Source organism: Paramormyrops kingsleyae, chromosome 18 (genome assembly GCF_048594095.1).
Source record: "Paramormyrops kingsleyae isolate MSU_618 chromosome 18, PKINGS_0.4, whole genome shotgun sequence".
Taxonomy (NCBI): Eukaryota; Metazoa; Chordata; class Actinopteri; order Osteoglossiformes; family Mormyridae; genus Paramormyrops; species Paramormyrops kingsleyae.
Window position 1 is genome coordinate 27,240,125 of NC_132814.1, and position 26,976 is coordinate 27,267,100.

General features: G+C 40.8%; 1 protein-coding gene across 6 annotated transcripts; it reads right to left on the reverse strand.

Moving 5' to 3' along the window:
- Positions 1 to 1,309: 1,309 nt before the first annotated feature.
- LOC111835464 (neuronal PAS domain-containing protein 2-like) lies at positions 1,310 to 26,852 on the reverse strand. 6 transcript variants are annotated; one of them, XM_023795810.2, is made up of 21 exons: positions 26,305 to 26,852; positions 20,098 to 20,282; positions 18,745 to 18,801; positions 18,226 to 18,380; positions 17,976 to 18,067; positions 17,722 to 17,811; positions 16,704 to 16,824; positions 15,063 to 15,173; positions 14,391 to 14,509; positions 13,833 to 13,915; positions 12,922 to 13,028; positions 12,565 to 12,712; positions 11,685 to 11,760; positions 10,910 to 11,036; positions 10,379 to 10,470; positions 10,187 to 10,270; positions 9,174 to 9,338; positions 6,736 to 6,927; positions 6,039 to 6,271; positions 3,251 to 3,464; positions 1,310 to 2,295 (listed from the first exon to the last, which is right to left on the reverse strand). In XM_023795810.2, the coding sequence occupies exons 1-21, from the start codon at positions 26,413 to 26,415 to the stop codon at positions 2,101 to 2,103; spliced, it is 2,757 nt and encodes a 918-aa protein (XP_023651578.2). In that variant the 5' UTR covers positions 26,416 to 26,852; the 3' UTR covers positions 1,310 to 2,100. The 6 variants fall into 6 exon arrangements, with proteins under 6 accessions (XP_023651578.2, XP_023651581.2, XP_023651577.2 ...); XM_023795813.2 differs by having other exon boundaries at positions 3,251 to 3,344; positions 20,098 to 20,285; XM_023795809.2 differs by having other exon boundaries at positions 1,310 to 2,292; positions 20,098 to 20,285.
- Positions 26,853 to 26,976: the final 124 nt, after the last annotated feature.

A 26,976-nucleotide genomic window follows, 5' to 3' on the forward strand; every position in this document is an offset into this window, starting at 1 on the left:
TCACAATTCATTGAATATTTTAATACAGTACATTTACATTTAACATTCTGCTGAGCTGTTGTCTTTATTCATATATTAATTTAACCTGTTCAACAGTTATTAGACCAAAATTAGTATCTTCCCTGCCATGAAACTCATTGGCCAGGCAGCCTTTATAAATCACAGGATAAAAATATTTCTTCATAAATATTAGTCATGTACAGCTGAAGGAATGTTTAAGATATTTCCATACAAAAATATTTCATTTACACGGTACCTGGTTTAAAATGCTATGTTCCATGTGTTTGCCTAAACTGAAAATAAATATTAGCTTTTTTTATTACAACAAATAAGTGAAAGTCAAATAGTGACTCTCACAAACTCAGCTCAAATAATATCCATCTTGCTTATACATGACAGTTATTTTGCGTCTGTTCTGACAGTGAAGCGGAATGACAATTTGATCTATGGTCAAAAACCAGTGAGTAAATTTTGAAATAGAAACACTTAAAAATATATATTAGAGAATAAAGCCCAGCAGCGTTACTCAGCTCTGTTCAAAGGTCTTAAACAAGAAGGTCTTTAGATGTATTTTAAAAGAGTCAACTGACTCAACAGAATGCAAAGTTACTGGAAGAGCGTTCCAGGATCTAGGTGCAGCTGACTGGAAAGCACGATCCCCACGTGTCTTAAGTCGCGTGCGGAGGACGACTAGAAGGTCTTGTTGACTAGACCTAAGAGCCAGGCTGGCCGTGTGGCGTTGGAGTAGACTAGCGATATACTTAGGAGCTTGACCATGCAGCGCTCTATAAGTAAATACCAGGATTTTAAAATGAACTCTAAAAAGAACTGGCAGCCAATGCAGAGAATACAAAATTGGAGTAATATGTGCTCTCCGATCAGACTGGGTTAAAATCCTGGCAGCGGCGTGTTGAACTAACTGTAGCCGAGAAAGGAGAGATTTGTTCAGACCTAAATACAGAATATTATAATAATCTAGATGTGAAGAGATAAAAGCGTGGACTAGCATCTCTAATTCTGATTTTGAAACCACTGACTTTAGTTTAGTAAGATTTCTCAAATGATGAAAAGAGGAGCGGCCGACAGACTTTATATGTGAATCTACTGTAGGCTTAACAGCTGGTCAAAAACAACCCCCAAGTTACATAAGCCTGATTTTACAACTGAAGAGACAGAGGCCACCTTAAGACTAATCTCAGGATGGAGGCTAGGGGCAGTGAGGAGGTCTGCAGAATCATGGTCGACACTGAAAAGTGCATTCTGCTAAAAATCAATCACTAATACAAATACCACATTTTAAGCCTCTTAATCTGTTACAATCCACCATGTTTATTTTTAAAGATACACAATTTTAAGGTTAAATTAAAAGCTATCATATAATACATAAAATCTTTCACATTTAATGTCAAAATACAAGAATCTGAATGTTTAAAAGACTCAGTCCATCATTTGTGTGCAAGATTGCATGATCCACTGTAATAAATTTTGTTAAATGTAGAGTTGTCTTTATTGAAGTCTTAGCATAAATTATATTTACTTTTCTGGTAGTTTTTACCATTAAATGCACAATTTATTTATACAAAAGCAATCAAAATTCAGTTTTTGCTTGCTGGATTACATGACATATATTAACATTCTGCTGTGGCATTACAGTACAAGAGTAACATACTAATTCACCTCATAAAATATTCGGCTTACATTGCTGACAATGTGCCCACATGCAAATGCACAAAATGTGATTTTCCCTATTCTCAAAATCTCTGCTTTCACATGTTCAGTCACACATGATGTAAGACAAGATTTGGGGGGGGGGGGGGGGTCGCATAGCATGTACATACATGTATTTTATGCTTACTTTGGGATTTCTAAATAGACTTCTTGGGCCGTACCTGGGACTGGGAGAGCTGCCGACCAAATAAGGCAGCTCCTGCCTGTAGATCACACCAACATGAGATACAAAAGCAGAAGTTAGTAAGGCCACCAGAGGGGGACTGGGATGTTCTACTGTAGATGAAGAGGTTTGGGGGACCATCATTGTATATATTGCCTCAGAACATACAGCAGTCACTAGAGATCTCCATAGTGCCTCAGTTGTCCTGGCTACCATGTCAGTATGTTCTGGAAGTCTGAAAGGCCAGCAGTCTGCTTCTGGGAGTGGCAGTGCTGCAGTGGCTGTTGTTGCTGCTGTTGCTGTGGCTGCTGAAGGAAACCCAAAGTGCTTTGCTGCGGGACATGAGCGGAGTGAAACACAGTCTGAGGCTGTCTGCAGTGTAACAGTCCCTGGGGCTGCATCTGCTGATGTGAAACACAAAACATGGGAGTGTGTTACTGTTACAGCTGGACAATCAGTGCTTTGTGAACATACTCCTGCAGTATTACTGTTACAGCTGGACAATCAGTGCTTCGTGAACATACTCCTGGAGTATTACTGTTACAGCTGGACAATCAGTGTTTCGTGAACATACTCCTGGAGTATTACTGTTACAGCTGGACAATCAGTGCTTTGTGAACATACTCCTGGAGTATTACTGTTACAGCTGGACAATCAGTGCTTCGTGAACATACTCCTGGAGTATTACTGTTAGGGCTGGACAATCAAATTTTATATTTAAAACAATACCAAAAATATGATGTTACCACAGCTTGGCCTTTCCCTTCATCTGGTGTAGAATCAAACCCATACAAGCAGCAAAAAACAGAAGCTGAAAGCAGCTATAATAAAGCATTCCGAATTTTGGCATTATAGATTCCCAAAATTCAAATGGAAACATTTTGAAAACTTACCAGAAATTTTCCACCCCTTTGCAACCCTAGTTCCCTCTCACCTCCAACACATAGGGGCTTGAATCCTGCTTCTGTTCTATAGTGGAGTTTGCATGTTCTCTGTTTTTCATAGATTTCTCCCACTTGCACTTTTTACTGCTTATATATACACACGTTTGAGTCTATACCAAGTGAGGTGAAAGGTCATATTCCAAAGGTATAGCAGCTAGCTTTACTATATCTCTAAATTGCTAGTTCATGATTTTGCCTGCATGTGCCTTTAAATGGACTGGCACCCTCTACATGATGCATAGCCCCCCCCGATAAGTCCCCAATCCCCTTTGCAACCCTGACCAGGATATGAGGATAAAATATGGATGGAGGATGGATTCTGAAAAGGCTCAGATAACTTGGCAGTTCTGGTGTGAACTGGACCATGACTTGAATGTGAATCTGCTGATGTAGAGCCATCGTGGACTGGGGTTACCTGAAAGACGGCTTGAGGTTGGTGCAGCTGGAAAGGGTCCTGTGTGGACTGGACTGGGGGCTGGTGGGAAGGCTGTGCCTGGTGTGTGACGAAGCTGTTGTGGGTGATCATGATGGGAGATGTGACGACAGGTGACGGCATGATGACAGCATTGCAATTCACCTGCTGCACAGGCATTGACGGTGCCACCATAATCTGCTGCTCCAGACCATATCTGGGAAAAGATCAACTCCATAACATCATATTCACTAAACCCATCTGCTTTCAAGTCAGGGAATCAACAAAAATGTACCTATTTTCTCTCAGTCAAAAACTGCGGCACCTACAGCACAAACCATCCTACACACGACCCTTCATTGTCGTTGACAGTTTCAAGTCTCTCCTAATTAATACCATCCAGACAAGGGTCAACTCACTTGGTTTGCTGCAAGGATTCATTGCACCGAGAGAGCTGCAAACTGGTAGCACTCTCTGGTATTGTGGTCTGAATAGGCTGATGAAGGAGCACACTGCCAAACACGGAAGCAGAGTGTGTTCATCGCAAAGAACTGCTGTCTATAAAACTGAGCAATCATGTGATTATGACCCTCATAGCAGCTACCCAGCTAACAGGGAACATTCCCAGAACGCTAAGTAAATGTTATCACAATAACATTATTACCTGAACATCCTTTTAATGTAATTAATGTTGAAAAACAGTGCTTTATAAAAAAAAATACTATTTTATAATAGTTCCATGTGTGCATACTGTGAACACATCACCCAGCCTTGAACTCATGACCTCCGAGGTACAAAGGGACAGCGTACCCACTGCTCTCCTACACCCTTAATTTGTTTGCCCGTTTTTATTCTCAGTTGTAGTAGTGGGTGAGCATTTCCCATTTCCATACCTAAAACGTAACATTAGGTAAACAATCCCAGAGCAAAAAATTGTTAGCTGGATACCTCTTCTTCCGCACCATCCATTCTCCCATGTTTACTTAATCTAGGAATCTTTAAAAATAACTTATTTACCAGCTAAAAAGATTATGAAAATAAAGGTAGATCAGTGTAACAGCTGTGACTGCATTCATCTAAAATACCATCACTTCATTTTAAAATCATTGTTTAATTAAAAGCAAAAAGTTAGAAGCAGCATCATTTCATGGAAAGTTATCAAAGGAGTTTACAGTACATTCTAGAAGAATTCATGCACTGTGTTTTTGCTTTATGGTATTTAACTCTGCATTCTGGCATGGAATGCAGTTTCAGTCTCTGCTTTGCATGTTTTGATTAACACAGTATTTCCCAACCTGGTCCTCACAGACCCCCAGACCTGGATTAAAAGGCAGGAGAAATGTCTCTGCATTACTTAGCATAAAGTACTTCAGTTATGTAAATGCTTAAATCACCCAATATAATGTTACTATGTGATGCTGGTGGAGGGAAACATTTCCCGATTCGCTCCTCCAAAACACCCCAAAGTGGCACAATAATAGATCTGGTTACTGTACAGGCCATGGGAGATGTTCAACTTCACTTTCATGTTCATCAAACCACTCTGTCATCAGTATTGCTGTGTGTATTTGTGCATTGTCATCCTGATACACAGCACCACCTTCAGGGTACAATGTTGGGTGAACATGGTACTTCAGAATAGTTTGGCAGTCTTATTAGTGATGCGCCCATCTAGAACAAGTAATGCGCTTAGGACATGGCTCACCAACATGGTGCCCGTGGGCACCAGGATGCCCCCAAGAACCACGAGTCGCCCGCGGACCTGTTCTAAAAATAGCACAACTCACCAGTGAGCAGCATATAAAACTTAATTTTATCCTGTTGCTATTCTTCTTTAATCACATTTGCATTTATATAGATTTGAAAATGGCAATATCTAAAGAAAGCATTTAAAACATGTTTATTATACTGTACATGAAGTTTAGATAAGTTTAGGAGGCCGTTTCAAACTGGTTGCTCTTCGTATGGCTCAGTACCCGAAGTAGCTCTCAGTGTCAAAAAGGTTGGTGACCCCTGGCCTAGGAAATGCCATGATGTTGCAGCCCAATCCATCACTGATCCTCCCCCATGGTGCACTCTGGGTAAACAACAGTCCGGGTGGTAAGGCTCTTTGGGGCTTCTCCACACATAACTCTCCTGGATGTGCCCTAGATCTGCACTGAAGGCACCATTGAAACTGACATCTGGCATTGGCACGAGTGACCAAAGGTTTGGCTACAGCAGCCCCTTCATGAAAACTGACCCTGTGGAGCTACAGGCTTGGTTGAAATAGGAGAGTTTAGTCGCTCATTTAATTCTGCAATGATTCGGTTGCTTTGGTTTGATGTTTTTTGGATACAATCCAGGTTAGTGCCTGTACATCCCTTTCAGACAGTTACTCCTGTTGGATGTGGTCTGTCCTTCGTGGTGGTCTGCCGACATTACCCTGGATACTGTGGCTCTCGATCCGCCACAAAGCCTTGCTGTTCTAGTCATAGATGAGCCAGTGAGACGTGCTGAACAATCTGTCATCTTTTGTCCACATTATGTTGTGTGGATTGCAATACTTTATGCAGAGTTGTGCTATTGCTCTGCTAAATCAACCTTCACACTCTGCTCTTACTGCCGGAATGTGCAATCAGTGAAGACTGGCCACCAGGTCATGCATATATAGGTGTGAAACCTCAAACACTATTGACCAGGTGTTTCAATTTCATTGTCCAACCCCTGTACCTTCAACTTGCTGTTCATACTGAATAAACAGTACACTTTGTACATTTGCCAAAGACGCTCAATGGTTGGAGAGTCATACCGTAGTTGCCCATCTTGGCTGAAATCCACGCCAGAGTGTCTTGGACTGACATCCTGTGGGGGACGTGATCTAGTTTGGGAGAACATCATGGGGTTGCTGCACCAAGGCACAGTCAAGCTGGTGTGGGTCTGCACTGGCATGCTGGTGTGGGTCTGCACTGGCATGCTGGTGTGGGTCTGCACTGGCATGCTGATGGCTGGACTCAGGGAGCTTCTTATTGGCGGTGGCTCTGCCTGTGGGGAATGTCTCTATTGAGCTTCCAAGCTGACTCACATATTGATATGAAAGATATTTTACAACATGAATTGGAACCATTTTCCAAAAAGTTAACCACTGATATCGTACCCCACTGGGTGAAGACAATATGCCTGTTTATACTTTTTTTTTTTTTTTTTTAAATCTTGCATCAATCCTTCTATACAAAGCATTAAAATAGCATTATTATTGGGTTAACTTGCATTTGTTTGAATGAGTAACAATACATTCGTATTATGGGACAGTTTGCTTTTCTTCATAACACAACCATAAATGATGCTACATGCTTTTTGTTATTGGCGGCACTTCAAGTCGACTCCCATACACAGGCCTATCGAGGAGCGAGAGGCTCTGCAGTGCGGTCGCTCTGCAGTGCGGTCCTGTGCAGTGCGGTCGCTCTGCAGTGCGGTCCTGTGCAGTGCGGTCCTGTGCACAGCCTTACCTGAGAGGAGGATGTGCTGGGGTCCAGCAAAAGTGAGCAGGCCGGGGCAGTATGATGAGTGCATGGCAGGTTCTTGCCGTAATCAGCAACCGGCCTGATGGCAGCTGGCTGACAGGGTAGGGGGCTCCTTCCCAAGCCCTGCTGCTGCCGTACTTGGCTGAATCCTCCTGAGTCGGGCTGCTGGAGCCACATCTGGACGGGGTAGCAGGTGAGACAGTGTGTATCAGCCAAAAGGGGTCCAGCTGAAGTGCCAAGGTCCTGCCCTTAGAGCGATCATAAGGATACCTCAGCTGTCCTGCCCTTAGAGTAGTCATAAGGGTACCTCAGCTGTCTTCTGCCCTTAGAGCAGTCATAAGGATACCTCAGCTGTCCTCTGCCCTTAGAGCAGTCATAAGGGTACCTCAGCTGTCCTGCCCTTAGAGCAGTCATAAGGGTACCTCAGCTGTCCTGCCCTTAGAGCAGTCATAAGGGTACCTCAGCTGTCCTGCCCTTAGAGCAGTCATAAGGGTACCTCAGCTGTCCTGCCCTTAGAGCAGTCATAAGGGTACCTCAGCTGTCCTGCCCTTAGAGCAGTCATAAGGGTACCTCAGCTGTCCTGCCCTTAGAGCAGTCATAAGGGTACCTCAGCTGTCCTCTGCCCTTAGAGCAGTCATAAGGGTACCTCAGCTGTCCTGCCCTTAGAGCAGTCATAAGGGTACCTCAGCTGTCCTGCCCTTAGAGCAGTCATAAGGGTACCTCAGCTGTCCTGCCCTTAGAGCAGTCATAAGGGTACCTCAGCTGTCCTCTGCCCTTAGAGCAGTCATAAGGGTACCTCAGCTGTCTTCTGCCCTTAGAGCAGTCATAAGGGTACCTCAGCTGTCCTGCCCTTAGAGCAGTCATAAGGGTACCTCAGCTGTCCTGCCCTTAGAGCAGTCATAAGGGTACCTCAGCTGTCTTCTGCCCTTAGAGCAGTCATAAGGGTACCTCAGCTGTCCTCTGCCCTTAGAGCAGTCATAAGGATACCTCAGCTGTCCTCTGCCCTCAGAGCAGTCATAAGGGTACTTCAGCTGTCCTCTGCCCTCAGAGCAGTCATAAGGGTACCTCAGCTGTCCTGCCCTTAGAGCAGTCATAAGGGTACCTCAGCTGTCCTGCCCTTAGAGCAGTCATAAGGGTACCTCAGCTGTCCTGCCCTTAGAGCAGTCATAAGGGTACCTCAGCTGTCCTCTGCCCTTAGAGCAGTCATAAGGGTACCTCAGCTGTCCTGCCCTTAGAGCAGTCATAAGGGTACCTCAGCTGTCCTCTGCCCTTAGAGCAGTCATAAGGGTACCTCAGCTGTCCTCTGCCCTTAGAGCAGTCATAAGGGTACCTCAGCTGTCCTCTGCCCTTAGAGCAGTCATAAGGGTACCTCAGCTGTCTTCTGCCCTTAGAGCAGTCATAAGGGTACCTCAGCTGTCCTGCCCTTAGAGCAGTCATAAGGGTACCTCAGCTGTCCTGCCCTTAGAGCAGTCATAAGGGTACCTCAGCTGTCTTCTGCCCTTAGAGCAGTCATAAGGATACCTCAGCTGTCCTCTGCCCTTAGAGCAGTCATAAGGGTACCTCAGCTGTCCTCTGCCCTTAGAGCAGTCATAAGGGTACCTCAGCTGTCCTGCCCTTAGAGCAGTCATAAGGGTACCTCAGCTGTCCTGCCCTTAGAGCAGTCATAAGGGTACCTCAGCTGTCCTGCCCTTAGAGCAGTCATAAGGGTACCTCAGCTGTCCTCTGCCCTTAGAGCAGTCATAAGGGTACCTCAGCTGTCCTGCCCTTAGAGCAGTCATAAGGGTACCTCAGCTGTCCTGCCCTTAGAGCAGTCATAAGGGTACCTCAGCTGTCCTGCCCTTAGAGCAGTCATAAGGGTACCTCAGCTGTCCTCTGCCCTTAGAGCAGTCATAAGGGTACCTCAGCTGTCCTGCCCTTAGAGCAGTCATAAGGGTACCTCAGCTGTCCTCTGCCCTTAGAGCAGTCATAAAGGTACCTCAGCTGTCCTGCCCTTAGAGCAGTCATAAGGGTACCTCAGCTGTCCTCTGCCCTTAGAGCAGTCATAAGGGTACCTCAGCCGTCCTCTGCCCTTAGAGCAGTCATAAGGATACCTCAGCTGTCCTCTGCCCTTAGAGCAGTCATGATATATATTTTGTACAGTTTATGTAAGTATAGACTGACAGAGAGGCCCACAGTGGTGAGTGACAGAAAGAAGCATGTGTAGACTGACAGAGAGGCCGACAATGGTGAGTGACAGACAGAACAGGTGTAGACTGACAGAGGCTCACAGTGATGAGTGACAGTCAGAAGCAGGTGTAGACTGACAGAGAGGCCGACAATGGTGAGTGACAGACAGAACAGGTGTAGACTGACAGGGAGGCCCACAGTGGTGAGTGACAGACAGAAGCAGGTGTAGACTGACAGAGAGGCCCACAGCTGTTTACCTGGATGTTGGAGCTGCTGACCAGCTGCAGTTGCTCCTTGATGCTGTGCAGCTCCTGCTGCTGGCTCCTGATGTCAGCTTGCAGGAGGCGTGTCCTCTCCTCCAGCTGCTCCTTCAGCTCGTGCATCACCCCCAGCTGTGGTGCTCGAAACTGGTACATGGGCTGCTGCATCCAGCACAGGAAGGCAAGGCTGAATCATTGATGTCAGGACGCAGGTTCTACAGTAGCTTATGAAACCCTAAACTGAACAGCCAAACCTGAGTGTCTTTCCCCAAAACACAATGACTCTAAAGACTTCCTGTAATTTTATACAATAGCCAAATAATACAATAAAATTTAAAAATGCATCAATTATATACTTGTTTTCATTTATTTTGGGCAAACACATTACTTAGACAACCTGAGGACAATTTGTTCACTATATGCACCTTTGCTATTTCACAACCCCTGACTATATTCCATGACTGCAATCCTTTTATACTTCATCACAATTTGTGATTTTATTCTACTGATCCTACTTACTTCATGATTACTGGTGAAAAACAGTATTATATTTTGGTGGTAACTGTTTTTTTACATCAAAAGAAAATATCGTTTTACATTGTAGCACAGATTAAAATAATCAGGATCTCCTCTTAAGATACATGTGAGATAAGTATGATATTAGCATACATATTATATGTAAGTTTCTATATTATTCAGTAAGATAATGAATATTGAAGACAAGAAATACCAATTAACATCTGTGACCTGAGTAATTCCATACAGCTTTACATTTACTTATTTTAAGACACTTTGATCCATGTGTGAGAGAAGGATCAACATGTCCGAGGAGCACCTAAGGTTAGGGGCCTTGCTCAAGGGCCCAATGCCTCCCGACCAGCCAGAAGCCTTTTCATCATAGGCACAGCATCTCAATGCGCAGAGCCACACTGCCCACATCCATCTCCTTCCCTCTGGACGATACAGTGACGTGACGTAATGTGGCGTGAGACGATGAGGACAAAACCAACCGTAGTGGAGGGGTGATTACAGGTGGAGTAGAGAAGGAAGCTGGCTGGGGGACGGTGCTCCGAGGAGGAGGTCTGCTGTAAAATCTGCAGGGGAAAGCACAAGGAAAATCAGCGTCGCTGTTCATCATCGTTCCCTTCCTAATACGTTTTACTGTAGCCAGTGTCTATAGTTCTCACAATCAACAAACTGACCTTTGAACTGCTGGACGCAGCCTTCTCAGAGCATAGAGATACGGCCTGCTGCAGTGGTGCGGTAGCCTCAGCACACCTCACTGAGGAATTTGCTGGAAAAGGAGAAATGTAACATTCTGGGTGACCACTGAAAGCGAGCATGGTGTCAAGAAGATGATCAATAAAAATGTAATTATAGTTTTTTTGTTTCTTAAGTGAGGGAGAATACAGTAACTTTCAGAAAACATGCAGTTGAATTTGTGATGTTCTTTCATTTTTGTGGTTTAAAACAGAGTTTCTCGATCTTTCCAACCACAACATTCAGCTAGTTATCATTTCTCACGTCGGCGGCTTAGAGACTTGGGTTATATAGACATGAACCCTTGCGTTATATTGACAATGCTAATAAGTATATCACACAGTACTTAAACTGTTTTAAATGCCTTAAAGTTCCATAAAGTGCTGAGTGTCAAATGAAAGAGCACACAACTTGTGGAGAAGAGCTACATTTATGACCACAGACTTGCCCCTGGTGAGCAGTTAGTTACTCACAGGCAGAGTCGGACACGGCTGTGCGGGACGATCTGCGGGAGCTGTCAGAGGACACTGACTGGGTCCCTCTCGCTCTCTCTTTTGGTACCTCAGAGGACGGGTTCACATCTAGATATACTTTGCGATCCTGTTGTGAAACAAAGCAAGAAAAACAAAAAGCATTTAACAATAACGTCTCATGTCTGTGTCTGGGATGACGCTTGTTGTATTGCAATTGTGGGGTTAAGTTTCTATTATATAACACACATTAGCAAAAAAGACCTATAACAACTACACAGCCCATTTATGGTTCAAATGATACATCTAAAATGTACATGATACTAATGCACAAAGAGTACAAGCGAAAAATGCACAAAACAAGCAGTCGTTTTAAGGTGGTTTTAATAAAGCTCTATGGTGGCTTTAATTACTGAACTCAAGAACTTATTTGCTATATTTTCTTTAGCTTCTTCATAGTTTATGACAAAATACACAAAAATGTAATTAATGTTGGTGTTTATAGTGGTTAAACCAAGTGACAATTTTGTGCATTTCATCTTCTTTTCTTTGTGACTGAGCACGGGTAAGATTAAAGGACCTCTTCATAGAAGAATCACCATGGAAACCCAGCATTGCCTCTAGCCATTCAATGATCAGGGCTTGTATTACTTCTTACTTTAGCAGAGAATACAAGCGCAAACATCTCTAGGCGAGTCTGTGATGCGTATTAAAAAGACATAATAAAATTTAAAAGCTAATGTCATTCCCATCCTGTCCCCAACAACAAAGTCCTCACCGTAACAGATGAGGAAGCTGCTTCAGATTCCTTTAAGCCAATCTCTCTTCGCCTCTCTGCTCGAACCTCTGCAAAACTGAAATAAAAAGAGAAAGCTAAAACATCAAACACAAAGCTGCTCAAACGTCCACCCACATGCCAAGGAAATATCCTCCATTTTTCCAAGTCTGAGGACGCAAACACTAGCTGAACACAATGAATTTTAAAGTCCAATACTGCAATATTACAATGGATAGTAGAAATTAGACTGCTACAGATAGCTGACCAAAGTTAATTTTCTAAGCATCTATTTAAAAATGACCTGTAAATGATTACTGGGAAATCATAAAATGCTTGAGTGAGTAAGTTTTACATAGGAAAGGATGTGTTTCTCAAAAAAAAAAAAAATAAATAAAATAGGCAAAGTGTCACACTTCACGGAGCAGGCGAGCTGGGCCGGGCCGACAGGTAGAGGGGTTTTATTAAGGGCAGACTGGCGACGAAGACCAAACATTGCAACAATACAATGACAGAACTGGGGAATACTGACTGAGACACGGACTAAATACACAAGACAGGTTGAACTTAACAAGCCACAGGTGATTACAATCGGGAAGAAACACTGGGTAACGAGGTGGGCGTGGCACAAACGAGGATCGTACGAGCCGGGCGTGACACAAAGATTCTTAATTTAAATATTTGCATTTCTACACAGATTATTATAAACAAGAATAAAGTTGCACACTTGTAGGCAGCAAACTGCAGACGCTACTTTGCTTATGTTGCTGCACATTATGTGTAGATGTGGACAGCAGATACTGCAAAGTGCTCCACATCACTCACACCATCAATTTCATCTTAGTAAAGTTTACTTTTTTTTTTTAATCAAGGACAGCTCTACCTGGCCACAGTGTGTGTGCATACAATAAACTCTGGCTTGGCGTTCCACTGGTGGTAAGTGATGTAGTAGTGAGTCTGCAGCCAGATCCACTGCTGGCCTTTCGTCAAAAAGCGATAGTAGCAGGACTGGCCCTTGCCAAACTGCATCACTGCAGAAACAAGAATAACCAAATATTTCAAATGCATATTCACAATAATTACGACATCATGCCTTCACAAAATCATCATATTCTCCTTAATACAAGCTAATTATTAATTTAACATTTCAAATAAAATCTTGAAACATATTTTATACTTAATATTGTATTCTGTGTGAATATCCCTATACAAAGCGAGTGTCAGATAGGGCAGGACTCACGCTGTTGATGACACTGGGCTATGAGATCCAGATCGTCCACGTGATAGTAATCATAGCCAGAAGTTCCAAGAACCTCAAAAGGCAAGTAGCCTATTATGGGTGAAGCTCTAGAAAAATACAAGTAAAAAAATCAGATATAATCCATGTTAACAAATGACAACTTACAATAAAGGGTATGCCCCTCCGCATACCTTAGTCCCTTGCATTTGTGCTGTGCGCATAGTGACTGTGGCTCACTGCTCACGGCTAATAATGGCCAAAACGATGTTCATGAACCATTTGCTGTATTTTTCAGCCCTCAAAGTTTGCCCCAAAGTAATCCAAGAGCACCATCTAGTGGGGTTAAGAAATACAGCAATTGACTCATGAAGCTTTCCTTGGCCATCACTACCCATAGGAAATGTTTATGATGTCATTTAACAATGTATTCTTATTTTTTTATTTAAAATGCATATAATCACATTATTGACCACTCGTTTCACTGTCTTTATTTGAATTAATTTTGTTTGGCATAAATTTTTGGAGTCGTATTACCCTAAACCTATTTTTCCCACTGGATATGTGAAATTTAGTGCACAATTTTAGTGAATGTGAGGTTTTTCAGGGATACATTGGTTGTGTTGTACAGTATGTACTAAGAGCTGCAGCCTATCATATCCTATTTTTTTATTTTTCAGCTGGCCCTTGGGCTCGTGTTCATGTTCGCAAAAATCATATTTACCAATAACAAGAAATCTGGAGTAATACCCACGTTAATAGTAAGAAGTATTTAATATGGAGCAAGAAGCTAATATATGAAAGCTGACTATTTTCACTTAAGTAAACCATTTAGTAGTATTTCTGTCTTAAATGACGGAGAATACCGTGATTTTTATGTAAATAATAAAAAAAAAATGTTTTAGAAGGCTTACCTATGATCTAAAAACAAGAACTTCCACTCCAGACTATGCCTGGATGTGAATTCATGATAAGGGTCATCAACATTACAGAGATCCTGATGAGGGATAGAAAATAGGTTAAGTTACTAACTTTTCACGTAAAATTTCAGACAGTCTGTTTGGGAATAACGCAAGTTTTAAGGTGACAGCTGAATGGAACTTCTATATGAATTGTACTAATTGTAAATATCAATGAATTTATACTGTAAATAGTGATGACCATTCAATTACATTACAATAGATTACTTATACTAGATTTATTTCAATTTATGGTGAAGGAAACATTTATCTGCTATTATCTGCTATTTCTCAGTTCTTCTAAATATGTTTTTTTAATCATTAGACTAATTTTAATAGTGGGGAACTTCTAATACAATGAAATAAATTATAAAGAAACTGAAGTGCCACATGTTTCGTACATTTCAATTTAAAGTCCAGTAACAAGAGTTTCTTTCTGCCCCGACATAATATCACTAATGTGTATGATTGAAGGTTATGGAGAGAATAAGCAAAGGATCAGCTGCTTGTCACCTTCATAAACTGTGGAGTGACCAGTCGGACAGTGGCTACAAGGCAGGCCTGCTCCTCTAACGATGCCTGGATGGTCCTTGGTGATTCACACTCCAAGTCATTACTAGAAGATGTAGGCACTGAGCGACGGAATCAAAACAGTCAATCTCCACATCTCATTGTTGGGTCAGATACTTGAACCTACTGCATATGATCAATAAAAAAATAACCAGAAACTGAATTACAGACTTCTAAACAAGCATCTAGGCAGAAACAATATCTTCCTGATAAACAGGATTTTGAGAAGATGCATAGCTTTAAAATAAAGTCTGGTTTTAAGACATGCCTGAATTTCAACAAATACAGAATCTAGAACAGTAACCAGAACAGATTTAGTACTATTTACAGTTGGTTCTTCTTTCAATTCAAGATTGCAACACATATGACTTGGGTAAGGAGGGTGGGTATAATATTATACATTCAACAGCCAATATATGAAACAGCTGCATTACTGTAGTTGCACTGTGCCAACTATTACATAAGCAAAATGTGATAAAACTGGTTTTCTATGGTAGCAGAAATACAGAATGCAGATTAAAGTGTGTTACTGAATAATATAAACATTAATCTACAATTCTCCTATCAGGAAAGGTTCTCATCTTCAAGTATGATAAATAAAATAATGATACCTACCGTTGTTTTGGAATTTGAAATCCCCTACAAATTTCACATATTCATATGTTGGAGCCTCTTTAGGGTCGACACTTCCTCTGGATAAGTGACAGCAGAACTCAATTTGTGAATCTGGAAAAATAAATAAATAAAGCATTACAAATTAAAATTGTATTATGCAAAAGCACACCATCCTGAAGAATATGTCATCTACAATAAGTGCGGGAGAAAAAGGTTAATAGTTGGAAAAAGGTGTGATAGGAATTATCATCATTCACTGGAACAACCACAGCCAAAATCAGTAATATAATGCAAAGTGTAAAAACCAAAGGAGCCAAACCAGCATTCCACCAATTTACCCTCTTTGCCTACATATTGCTCTCAGTTCTGTTATGCAGCAGCTGTCCAGTGCTAAATATGGAACATAGCTTCATGTAGACATTATTAAAACTACACAAAAGCCTTAGTCATAATGAGTACTTAACCATAGTCTGACATTTGCATGGTGATTTAAAGACTCGGAAGTAAAATGGACAGAGGGGTAGGACGAGTAACCAGCACACAGACAGCAAGGGTACACATTCAATTTCAATTTATTTTATATACAGTATAGTGCCTTTCACAACAGTGTGATTAAGGTCAAGCCAAAGTCCATCAATGAGTCTGTTCTCCACGCCGGCCTGTGTGGGCTGGCAGATTGAAGGCTGAACCCACAATGTTACAGTTCGTAAGTCACGTCCACAGTGTTACAGTTCGTATGTCACGTCGACAGTGTTACAGTTCGTAAGTCACGCCCACAGTGTTACAGTTCATAAGTCACGTCCACAGCGTTACAGTTCATAAGTCACGTCCACAGTGTTACAGTTCGTATGTCACGTCGACAGTGTTACAGTTCGTAAGTCACGCCCACAGTGTTACAGTTTGTAAGTCACGCCCACAGTGTTACAGTTTGTAAGTCATGCCCACAGTGGTACAGTTCGTAAGTCACGCCCACAGTGTTACAGTTCGTAAGTCACGCCCACAGTGTTACCCTTCCATGGTATATTACAGTCCCTGTGACTTTCCACCAAGGCCTTTTAAGTTCATTTAAGTTTAAGAAGTCAACACCAAGGAGGAAAGATGAAAAAAGACTTTTGCATTAATGTTTTTCCCATCTGGTAAGTTATTACATTATTGGCCAGTAACTGACTTTTGTTACATGAATAACAGACATTTATTACGTTATTGGGATGTTGTTACATTACTGGTAGTTGTTACATTATTAGCTGCTACACGGTGTATTGCTGAATTTCTATTTTCTTTGAAAAAACAATTGTCTACTAATAATTTTCTTTTCCTCTGCTATTCGCCTGGTTTTTATCTGCCTTTTTATTTATAGTGCGACAGAATATGACTATACTATACAACTGAATTAATAATTTAATCTCTGTTTTTATTATGAAGTTCCTATTGTGAATCTTAGGATGTAGAAGAATTACACTTGCAAAAGCATGATTATTGCTGGTACCTGCAAGAGTAATTTAAATATAAAAGTAATACCAGAAGGCTAACTTGCATATGAATTACAGTAGTTCATTTACAAATGTATCACCCTCTCGTCATAACAAATGCAGAAAAAAAAAATCCACATTTACTGGGTGGGTTAGACAAAGGGACACTCACGCTCAAGCAAATCGGCAGCAACTGGGTCGTTCATCAGCATCTGCGATGACAGGAGCTTGTACATCTCTCCATGTTCACGTGGAGGGAGAAAGTTCAGAATATTTTGGTCCACCATGTCTGACTGGTACAAAATAGCAACTTGTAATGTTCAGTAACCATAAGATGTCCATCTATTTTCCAACCATGTCCAACCCACAACAGGATCAGCTCACAGAACCATGTGATGGACTGGCATCTCTTGCAAAGAGTTAGCCCACCTTCTGCCCTATACAGCCTGGTGTAAGGATGAACTCTGAGCCTGTTCCTCAACCATATCCCCTGTCAGGTCTCCCTCTTACTGTAAGGATGAATTCTGAGCCTGTTCCTCAACCATATCCCCTGTCAGGTCTCCATCTTACTGTAAGGATGGACCCTGAGCCTGTTCCTCAACCATATCCCCTGTCAGGTCTCCATCTTACTGTAAGGATGGACTCTAAGCCTGTTCTGCAGCCACACCCCCCTGTCAGGTTCCCCCTATTTGCTTGATTCTCTTTTTATGTGCCTGCGAGTGACCGTGTCTCCTGATGCCCTGACTGGTGAGTGTGTGAAACTTCACCCCCTTCTGAGAGAGCCTGTTTGTGATGCTCTCCATGCGTCTGTAATGACTGCCTGCTTTTCCCTCTATTCCCCAGGAAAGACTCCCCGGTTTCATCACTCTGGCATGCATCCCTGACTATGACCCTCATTTAGCATTTAGGTTTCCGGTTTGCTCCGAATCAGGGTCCCCTGTTCCCAATCTGTCCTGTGACACCTGCAATAGGTTCCAAACCCCCCCAAAACTCTATTCATATTCATATACATTTACAACTTCCTAAATAAATTGCATGTGCAATTTATTAACTCACAAACAGTGCATCATTTTGGTTGATGCATTTCCACATGCATGGAAATGTATTACTTAGCTAAATGGCGGTTTGACAATACGCTACCATTATAGCCAAAGCACAACATTTACACAATTAGTCATTCACTCACTTACTGGTAAATGGCCAATGAGGGAAGAAACACTGTCAGATACATAAATGATGTTTCCATCTGTTGTCAGTGTTATTAGAAAACCATCTAAAGCCTACAATGAGAAAAACAAAAGTGTCAAGATTTAACATGCATATGTTTATAACGAATGATATTATTCATTTCAATATTTGTTTTGGCATATGAAATACCTCAATTATTATCTACACTACTGCAAGCAAAATTTAAGGAAATAACTAAAATGGTAATGGATGTCACCTCCAGCATCAACTGGGTAAACTCCTCATTGCTGAGGAATGAAGGCTTCCAGTCCTGCTCAATCTCAATGGACTCTGATTGGTCCAAGATTTCTACAAGAGGAAGAAATGTGTGTGTAAATTTATATGGGAAGTATATAAAAGGATAGAAGGAGTAAAGAACGAATGCAGACTGGGAGGATCGACGTGGAAACCATGTGCTGAGCGCCTGACAGCGGAATGGGTGGCACTACATATGAAGCACGATGAACCTTTTTGTTTCTGCAAGAAGTCGATGGCTCTCTGCAGGATGGTGGACTTGTCCATCTTGCGGGGAGGCACCTGCCCCTGAAGCATGGTGCACAGCTCCTTGATGAGGACATTAAACTGATCCCTTCTCTTCTTCTCTGATTTATTGCGTGATGCTCTATTGAGTACAAGAGTATAGTAAGAAATGATTAGAAGAGAAGCTCATAGCATGCAGTCTTTTTATAGCTCATCATGGAGCGCATGATCAATATCCCTGATATTTTATCTGTCTGTATCAATGCAGCATTTCTTGTGTGCAAATTGTGCCCTGATTTCATCACCTGAGGCTCCATCATAATTACCTTGAAACATGACAATTTAGCAATCAGGGCAACAATGACCCTTTAGTAACATTCAGCATTTTTTTCCACATGCTACTTTTCACCTTTGAAGCCTTTTGGTATAATGAATGTAGACCAAAGACATGGACCTGGCTGGAGAGAAACCCTATTAGCAGCAATGACGTGTGTGATCAGAATTACCTTTTAGCTCTGTCCTTTCCATCTTCATTTAGCAAATCATCCACATACTTGCTAGTGCTGAAGGAAAAGAAGAGGAGGGGACTGAGTGTTATTCCTTGTAATGTTTAACATTGTAATCAACAAAGCGGCAACCATGCCAACAGTGAATGGATTCTCTCCCTTGAATTATCCAGTCGAGGTCCTTTGAAATAACTGTTTTCTCTCAAGTTTTAGGAGAGCTTTAACATGCTACTTAGGCATATAACCATTTCCCAGTTCTTACAGCTGCCAGCCCCTCATCTTATGCATGAGAAGTATATAGAAAAATAGTTTCATCAAATATCTACAGCAATTGTGGAACAAAAACAATAAAGTTACATCAGTAATGCAGCCTTAATTGTTATGTAGATAATCAGTATATTGAACATACCCCTAAACTTTGAAACCCATTGTAAAATCTTATTGTACAAAATTCATTAGTATTTCAATAGGTTAACTAAAGAAGCTCACACATTCTCCTGATTTCTTAGCAGTGTTGCTTATCCTCAACATGTGTGTGCTATGTAAGATTTTCTACTACCGAAAAGTCGTGCTGTAAAGGGGAGCTGATGTTTCTAAAGCACATGTAGTATATGATTGTGCTTGAATACACAGCCTGTATATGTATGTCTGTACATGCAAGACAGCGGCAGTGAAGCTGCTGAGGTCGGAGAAGGAGCACATAACGTTCAGCTACTTAATGTGCCTTCTTACTGCATGAATGTGCAAAACTGATCCTTTTTATGCATACATTTCTCATAGGGAATGACTGGAAAAAACTATTTTAATATTTTTGGCTTTTATGACATTTGCAGTTATTTTACAATGTCTTTATTTTCTTAAGAATATCACAAAATACCCTATTTCTTTTGATATAAAGTCCTGAAAAGGCTGCATAAAGAACTGTATCGCCATAACCTCCTGAGACCCAAGGAAAAAAAGTCTCCTTCAATTTTAGGTTATTTGTGATCATCTTACAATTTAGATTTTTTCAAATTTATTTTTATTTTTAATTTCACAGCATGTCCTCTTTAGTGCACAACAGGAATAAATATGTTTCCTTACATCAGTGAAAAGATAGATGCAAAAACAAAATGTCCACTACAATGGACATAAATGAATGGGTGGGGTCTCAGGAGGTTAAAGCAGCATGTCACAGCCATATCACAGCCATGTCACAACCATGTCACAGCCATGTCACAACCATGTCACAACCATGTCACAACCATGTCACAGCCATATGACTTTTATCAGGATTGATACATAGACGACACTGTAAAATTCAGAATCAGCAGATAAAGAGCAACCCTGAAGAAATGCATTTAGTGCACTCACTCCCATTTGTGTTGGCTGGATGGACAGAGGGCCCCGAACTGCATGCTGTCCATCCTTACTCCCACTGCCGTCTGCCCCCCCCTGGAATTCGGCCGTGTCCCATTCGTGCTGCCAGTCCTGCAGATCCCAGCATTAACGAATGTGCCTCCCCAACTCACACAGGCTGTAGCAATGAAGACGAGGTTCTGCTTAAATAAAAAAAACAGAAAAAATACATTTCAAATATAAATAGTTAAAAATATGTAAAATACTGTATTAAGAACTATTAAAAATGGTCCTCTGCATGCACTGGACCAAAGTAAGATCTTCCACGATGTTGATCCCACTTGCGATCACTATCATCAACCCCCTGCAAGCCTAGCGTTTACACTCCGGTGATGCGCAGTCTGGCACGCATACTGGCCCGAGGTCTTCGGGGTTTGGTGTCCTGCCTTCCTCAATGGTACTTTCTTCATACAGTATAAAGCTGATTATGTTGAGTTTATCACTTTTCTGACAAGGCTTCTTATTTTACCCACGTGGTAGTGTCCCATTACGTTTCATAAGATATGGGGATCCCTGTCTATATAGAGAATGTCTCCCGTCCAAACCAACTAGACTTAGGGTCCATCCAAGGTAAGAGATGAAGAAAATATAACCAATGTATCAATATTTTCTTTCGAAAGTATTCCTCTTTTTCCTCTTTCTTGTGCTGATTATATGGAAATGAGAATTATAAATAATCTGCCCTGTGTATACTGTCATATTCCCACTCATCTGTATATTTTTGAAAAAACAATAAACAAAAATGGAAGGGAAAAATTCTAAATCATTTTAAAATGATGGTGTACCACATACAGTATGCTTGCCATTCTGCTGCTGTGAACACACTCCCTGCTAGATCTGCTTGTAGAGTAACTATAAGGAAATGCTGCTGTACGCTCGCATATAGGGTCTAACCCTATAAAACTAGCATTGCAACTATAGGAATTTTATTTACTTTGCATTGCTGTATAAAAGATCGCTGTGCAGTTATTCTTCCTATAGCCCCACACCATTGTATGAGGGGGGAGTTTCAGCTACTTTATATCATAGCTTAAGGCTGGAAATGTAACGATACACAAGATGTGTCCTTTTCAGCATGTATTATGGAAAATCGTCGTAAAAGTCGTAAAAGCGAACAGCGGCCGCAACAACGTCACACACCGTCAGTCAGCTCAGAATGCAACTGACAGACAGTCATTCATCTTATGAAACATAATAACTTATTAAAAGCATACAAAGTTAACTATAACAGACACTTTTTTGTGTCTACATGGGATGAGAATTTGGTTTCTCTCAGAAAACTTTTGCTTGTTCTATTCTTGAAATTTTTCTTTAATAAAAATTTGATCCAAAAAAAAAAGCATTTGGTTACTCTCCATACGGTGTTTGACCAATTACAAGATGCATCACTGACACTCAATCTAACCAAATGTGAAACTGGTAATGCCACACTTACTTATGTAAATAAGACTGCAAAGCATCCTACAGACTATTAAATAAGTGCCATTACAAATTTTCCTATCCTCACTTCTTGACAGCACTGGTACGTATCGCTGAAACAATTTTTCTATTTTCATATCCTGTCTAACTGACCACTGTGGCAACAGTTGATTGTCAAAATGCAATTGAATTGAATAAAGGCTATACTTTGCAGTTGAGCCATAACTAGTATTTGTGCATGTTTATCACCCAAACCCACATTTGCATTCATTATGGTTGCTTATGTGGATTACTTTATATCACAAATTTTAACGACTTAACATTGATAGCTAGGTAGTTAGCTAGCTAACATCATTGTTAATTGTGAATATTGAGTGAGGCATAATGTTGATAAAAAAAATCCAAGTAAGCCAGATTTCAAGCTAGTTTTTATTTAAATTCAACTAAATAACCTTCCTGACATTTTTCTCTAATATATTATACTGGAAGACATCATGCTTGTAAACAAAAAAGGTAGCTATTGAAACATTGCTGTGTAACATTTGTATCACATCACGTCAGATCTGTATGGACATGCTTGTAGCTGCAAAAAATAGAATCTTATCTACATGGGTCACTATCTTGGTTCTGTGCCTGCAGTGACCTGTCTGCCATTTAAAGTGCATGACTCATCTAGAAATCATCAACACAAAAAAAACTTCTTTGGAGAAGTTTGGTTTCACATTCTAATGTTTGATGTAAGTACACTTGTGAACCATTGTTAAACAATTTCATTGGCTCTCTGTGCTCTGTTTCTGGGAACTGCATCCACAGTGAATTAATGATGAAAGTAAATTTTTAAATGAAGTACACAGCAGCAACCACAAACAAGAAGCGCGAGAAGACACCTTTGTACATGGACGGCAGACGCTTTTATCCAAAGTGATGTAGAATGGAGAAGACGGGGGTCACACAGCCCCGAAGCAATTGAGGGTTAAAGACCTTCCTGCAGAGGCCAACAGTGACATCACTCTGCTGACCCTGGGATTTGAACCAGTGGCCAAAACCACTGAGCCATACACTGAACATACTGGTGAGAGAGAGAAAAGATGACTGACCATACGCTGTTCAAACAGGCATCTCTCACTCGTTAAAAAAAAAAAGAAAAGAAAAGAAGCTTTGCAACATTCCCCACATTCTCCACAGGAAGTGTATGAATTTCAAGCGATAAGGAGAAACGACAGCTTGAAAATCCTGTTTCTGAAATCATTTTTTTGCATCTGATACAATTCTTTTCCATGCGGATAATCTTGCATACTTAATGTCATAAGACTATTCCGCAAGGCAGGTTGTTATGCTCCCTTAAGTGACAGATATAAAGACATAAATTGGCCGTGACGAGTGGCTGTGTATTCGTGTGTAGGAGGATATAAGTGTCTGCTTGTTGGTTCCCAGCTTGCACCCGATGCAAGGCCCACTTCAGCTTTCTGCCCTGTGGTCCTGGGATCGGCCTGAGGCCCCCAGAACTCTGTCCATGATGGATGGATGGATGGATGGATAGATGGATGGACTGATGGATCCATGTACACCGTGTTGATATCTGTTCTTTTCCTAACCTTGAAAGTACGGTGCTATGTCAGACGTATAGTAAATACCCGACAGAAGGACAATGTCAGGAACTCCCAAAATAATGTATCACACAAGCTTTATTGCTGCATTTGAGGACGTCTGCTTACTCTCGTTCCCTTCAAGCAATATAAAAGTTGCCTCTAACCTCAACATACTGTAGAAACCATACTGTACACATACAAAAATCTGAATACAAATTTAACAGCAACCTAAACAATAAAGCAGGATTTTTCCATGTAGAGATATTCCATCGTGTGTATTTTGAACATACTAATCACTGCAAACAGAAAGGCTGACATGTCATGTTATACGCAGAACCACATTGTTCTGGGTAGGTCAGTGTTTGCATTCAGCTGCAGCCGGTGACGTTCAATTGTAGGAATATGAAATTAGAACTGCAGCAACAAATATTTGTACTGCACAGGCGATTTTTTCTAGGCTGGCTTTAAAAAGCACTTTTAAGCAGAAGGAATTGTACAGTGCTACAACATGATGGTATATCCGAAATCCTTGTGCAAGTTAAAGATTAATGTGTAAAGTGTCATGCCTGCAACAAGGAAACACACCATTATTTGGAAATTGAATAAACCTTAAGCATGCAAGTACACTGTGAAATTTCATAGGATTCACTTTACAGGAAAAAGAAATCTATGCATAACTACTTTAGCTAGGATACACTTATACTGGAAAAGAGTGAACTCTCCGGGTCACTATCGAAACCCTGGCGTTGCCTGTACTCTGACCAAGGCCATCTGGGGTGATTAGCAAGGTCACACCAGCTACAGAACCATGGGTCCTCTTAGCCCTTAATTAATTAAAGTCTAAGGCTTTGTAAGACCTACAGCCAACAGAGTGAGGTTGAGGAACTCAGTGTCTGTCTGTAGATATGCTGTTAAATATAACTAGGTGTAAGCATAGTGAATCAATGACAGGACCCGTTTCATTATTCCTCACACATACCAAGCATTGTAAATTTTACACATCCTTATTGAAACTAAAAGTAAAATCAAGATTAATCATATCAGATATCTTACCTACTTTGAAGTGACCTTGCAACCAACAGAATAAAAAAAAAATTGGCACATTAAATATTTGACATTTATACTGATTTCAGGATTTAGTTGCAATTTCAATAAGGATGTTTAGGCTTTTATACCTGCTGTACAGAACATGGGATATACAAATAAATTGGGGGGGGGGGCTGAATGATTGAAAGTGTCTTCTTTTTGAGGAGGCGAGTGCCCCATAAAAAAGCGTCTCCTTTTTGAGGAGGTGAGTGCCCCATAAAAAAGCGTCTCCTTTTTGAGGAGGTGAGTGCCGAAGAAAAAAACGTCTCCTTTTTGAGGAGGTGAGTGCCCCATAAAAAAGCGTCTCCTTTTTGAGGAGGTGAGTGCCCCATAAAAAAGTGTCTCCTTTTTGAGGAGGTGAGTGCCCCTTTTTCATCAAGAACAATCACGGTTTGTTTTGGTTTGCTTGGTTGCCAAAATTAAACCAAAACAAAATTCACCGTGAATGTCAGACGACATCAAAAAGGAGCCCAGGACAAATAATATGTAGCAATATGTATAAAATATGAAATAGTTGATAAAAATGTGGAAAGTACAAATGGATAATGTAGTATGTTTCTTCTTACCATTAAAAAACAAACTGCTACATGGTCTCTAAAATTGAGCCTTTGTCTAACTTTTTCCTTTGTTTTGTCTTTGATTTAAATTCTTTTGTTGCTAAAAACAGCATTGCATTTTTATCCATGTTATATGCTTAAATATATAGAGCAATTCTATGTTTAATTACATCTACAGACAAGCTACTATGTTGAGATATTTGCTGACATAAACAGACAAAAAACATCGTAGAATGGGCTAATGAAAGTACTGTTGAATTACTCTTCTATGTGGTGAATGAGTCTGCAGAATCGCTCGTCCACAGGTAGGCCCGCAGTAAATGGCCGATCCTCCAATGCAATCACCTCCGTTATCTTAGTGGTCATGTCTTTAGCTCTGGATATCATAACTTTTAATACAGATAAAGTTTAAATATCAGCCGGCAACATCAGTCAAGACTGACACATTGCGTCAAAATAGATATCTTGATTTTAAACATATATAGGCCAATATCAATATGTTAATAGATATATTGTGCATGTCTTGTAAAATTGATCCTACTGGGAATCTTTGTTGTAATAAATGTCAGCTATGAAAAGGCAGGAGTAATAACCCATTAGTCACACAAGCAAATTCTTTGAGTGACCAACAAATATTGCACACTGATTTAACAGCATTTTCCAGTCCATTTAGACTGGTGCAGTGAAACAGTCTTTATTCAGTTTCAATTTCTGTTGTTTAATATAACAATGATAATTATTTACTTATTAAGTAGCCTACCAGAGCAGAAAAAAAGTATTTTAAGGGCGTGTACTCGCCTTGTTCAACAAGTTATCCAGCGAAAATACTTTACAGTAATGAATAAACGGAAAGGTTTGTAAACCATAAAATGGACGTTTAATTCATTTCAATGGACAATCTACTCTCTCTAAGACAACACTAAAGAAGATACAACTATTTCACTCAAGCAGCTGTCACCCAACAGTCAATATCACAATTTCGTACATGTACAAACATCGGTAATTAAAGAGTACTCATTCATATGTTCAAACCATACTGCCATAAGGATTATTCAGTAGTATTTATCTGGTGGACAGTAATATACTGCCCAACATGGAAGTTTGGGTAATCATAAAAAAAACCACAAAGCCCAGTAAAATTTAGCCAAGTCTTATTTACTGAAAAGAGCAAACACAGCAACTGTTACATCCATACGGAAAACGAACATTCACTGAAAACGAAGGCAGTACACTGTACAGTAACCGGGCATTTTACATGGTACAATAATGAGGCATTAACATGCATCGTTATTCCAAAACGACAAGAAATACTGACAAAACATAATCCAAATAAAAATGCGACGCATGTCAAAATAAATACTAGTTTTGCTATTGCTTCGTTCATAACTGCAGCGCTGTCGTTTTCCTCAAATGAATAAATGACATTTTCAGTATTTCGCTAGATCTGCCCGCATATTTAAAAGAAAGAGTTAATTGCAAGACAAATTCAAACAAGAAAAAGCATTGCCTACCTCTGAATTACCGGCTTCTGATTTTAAGGTCCATAAATGAAACCAGTTAATGATCTTCTTCACACACAAGGTACAGCCCACATTAGAGAGAGTAGGAACCGGACTTGGCATGAGACAGCCATGAACCGAAATCCAGTAAGATAGGATTGGTTAGATGACGAAAGTACGGTCGAAATATTAGTGTCTTACAAGCAATATACGATCAATAAAGCGGTATCGTTACAAAGCCGTTTTCAGGGCCGTGTTTCTCATTCCTCTTGCTGTTAACCGGCCTCCATAGGCTGCCCTCGGCAAACAGGGCTGGCAGGCAGCCGCTGCGCAGCCAGTAAAGTAGGTCAGCCGGCAGATCGGTACTAAGCAGATCAGCATTAGCAAGCGCCTGTGCAGAGTCGCATGCAAGCGGCACGGTGAAACAAAGGGGCGAAATGCATGTTCTGCTGTTATATTTGATATGTATAAACGCTGAAGAATATATATGTTTTCTTTACTTCCCATCATCTCTAATTAAGAACATGGGTGCGCGCCTCCGGATTCAATTTGCAAATACATTACTGTACTTCCTCCCTACATAATAGACATTCACGCAGAAATAAATCAGCACACCGTCAGTATATTTGAACCTAGTAAATACGCAACAGGTCGCTTCAACCTATTCCTGTTTTACTATCACCG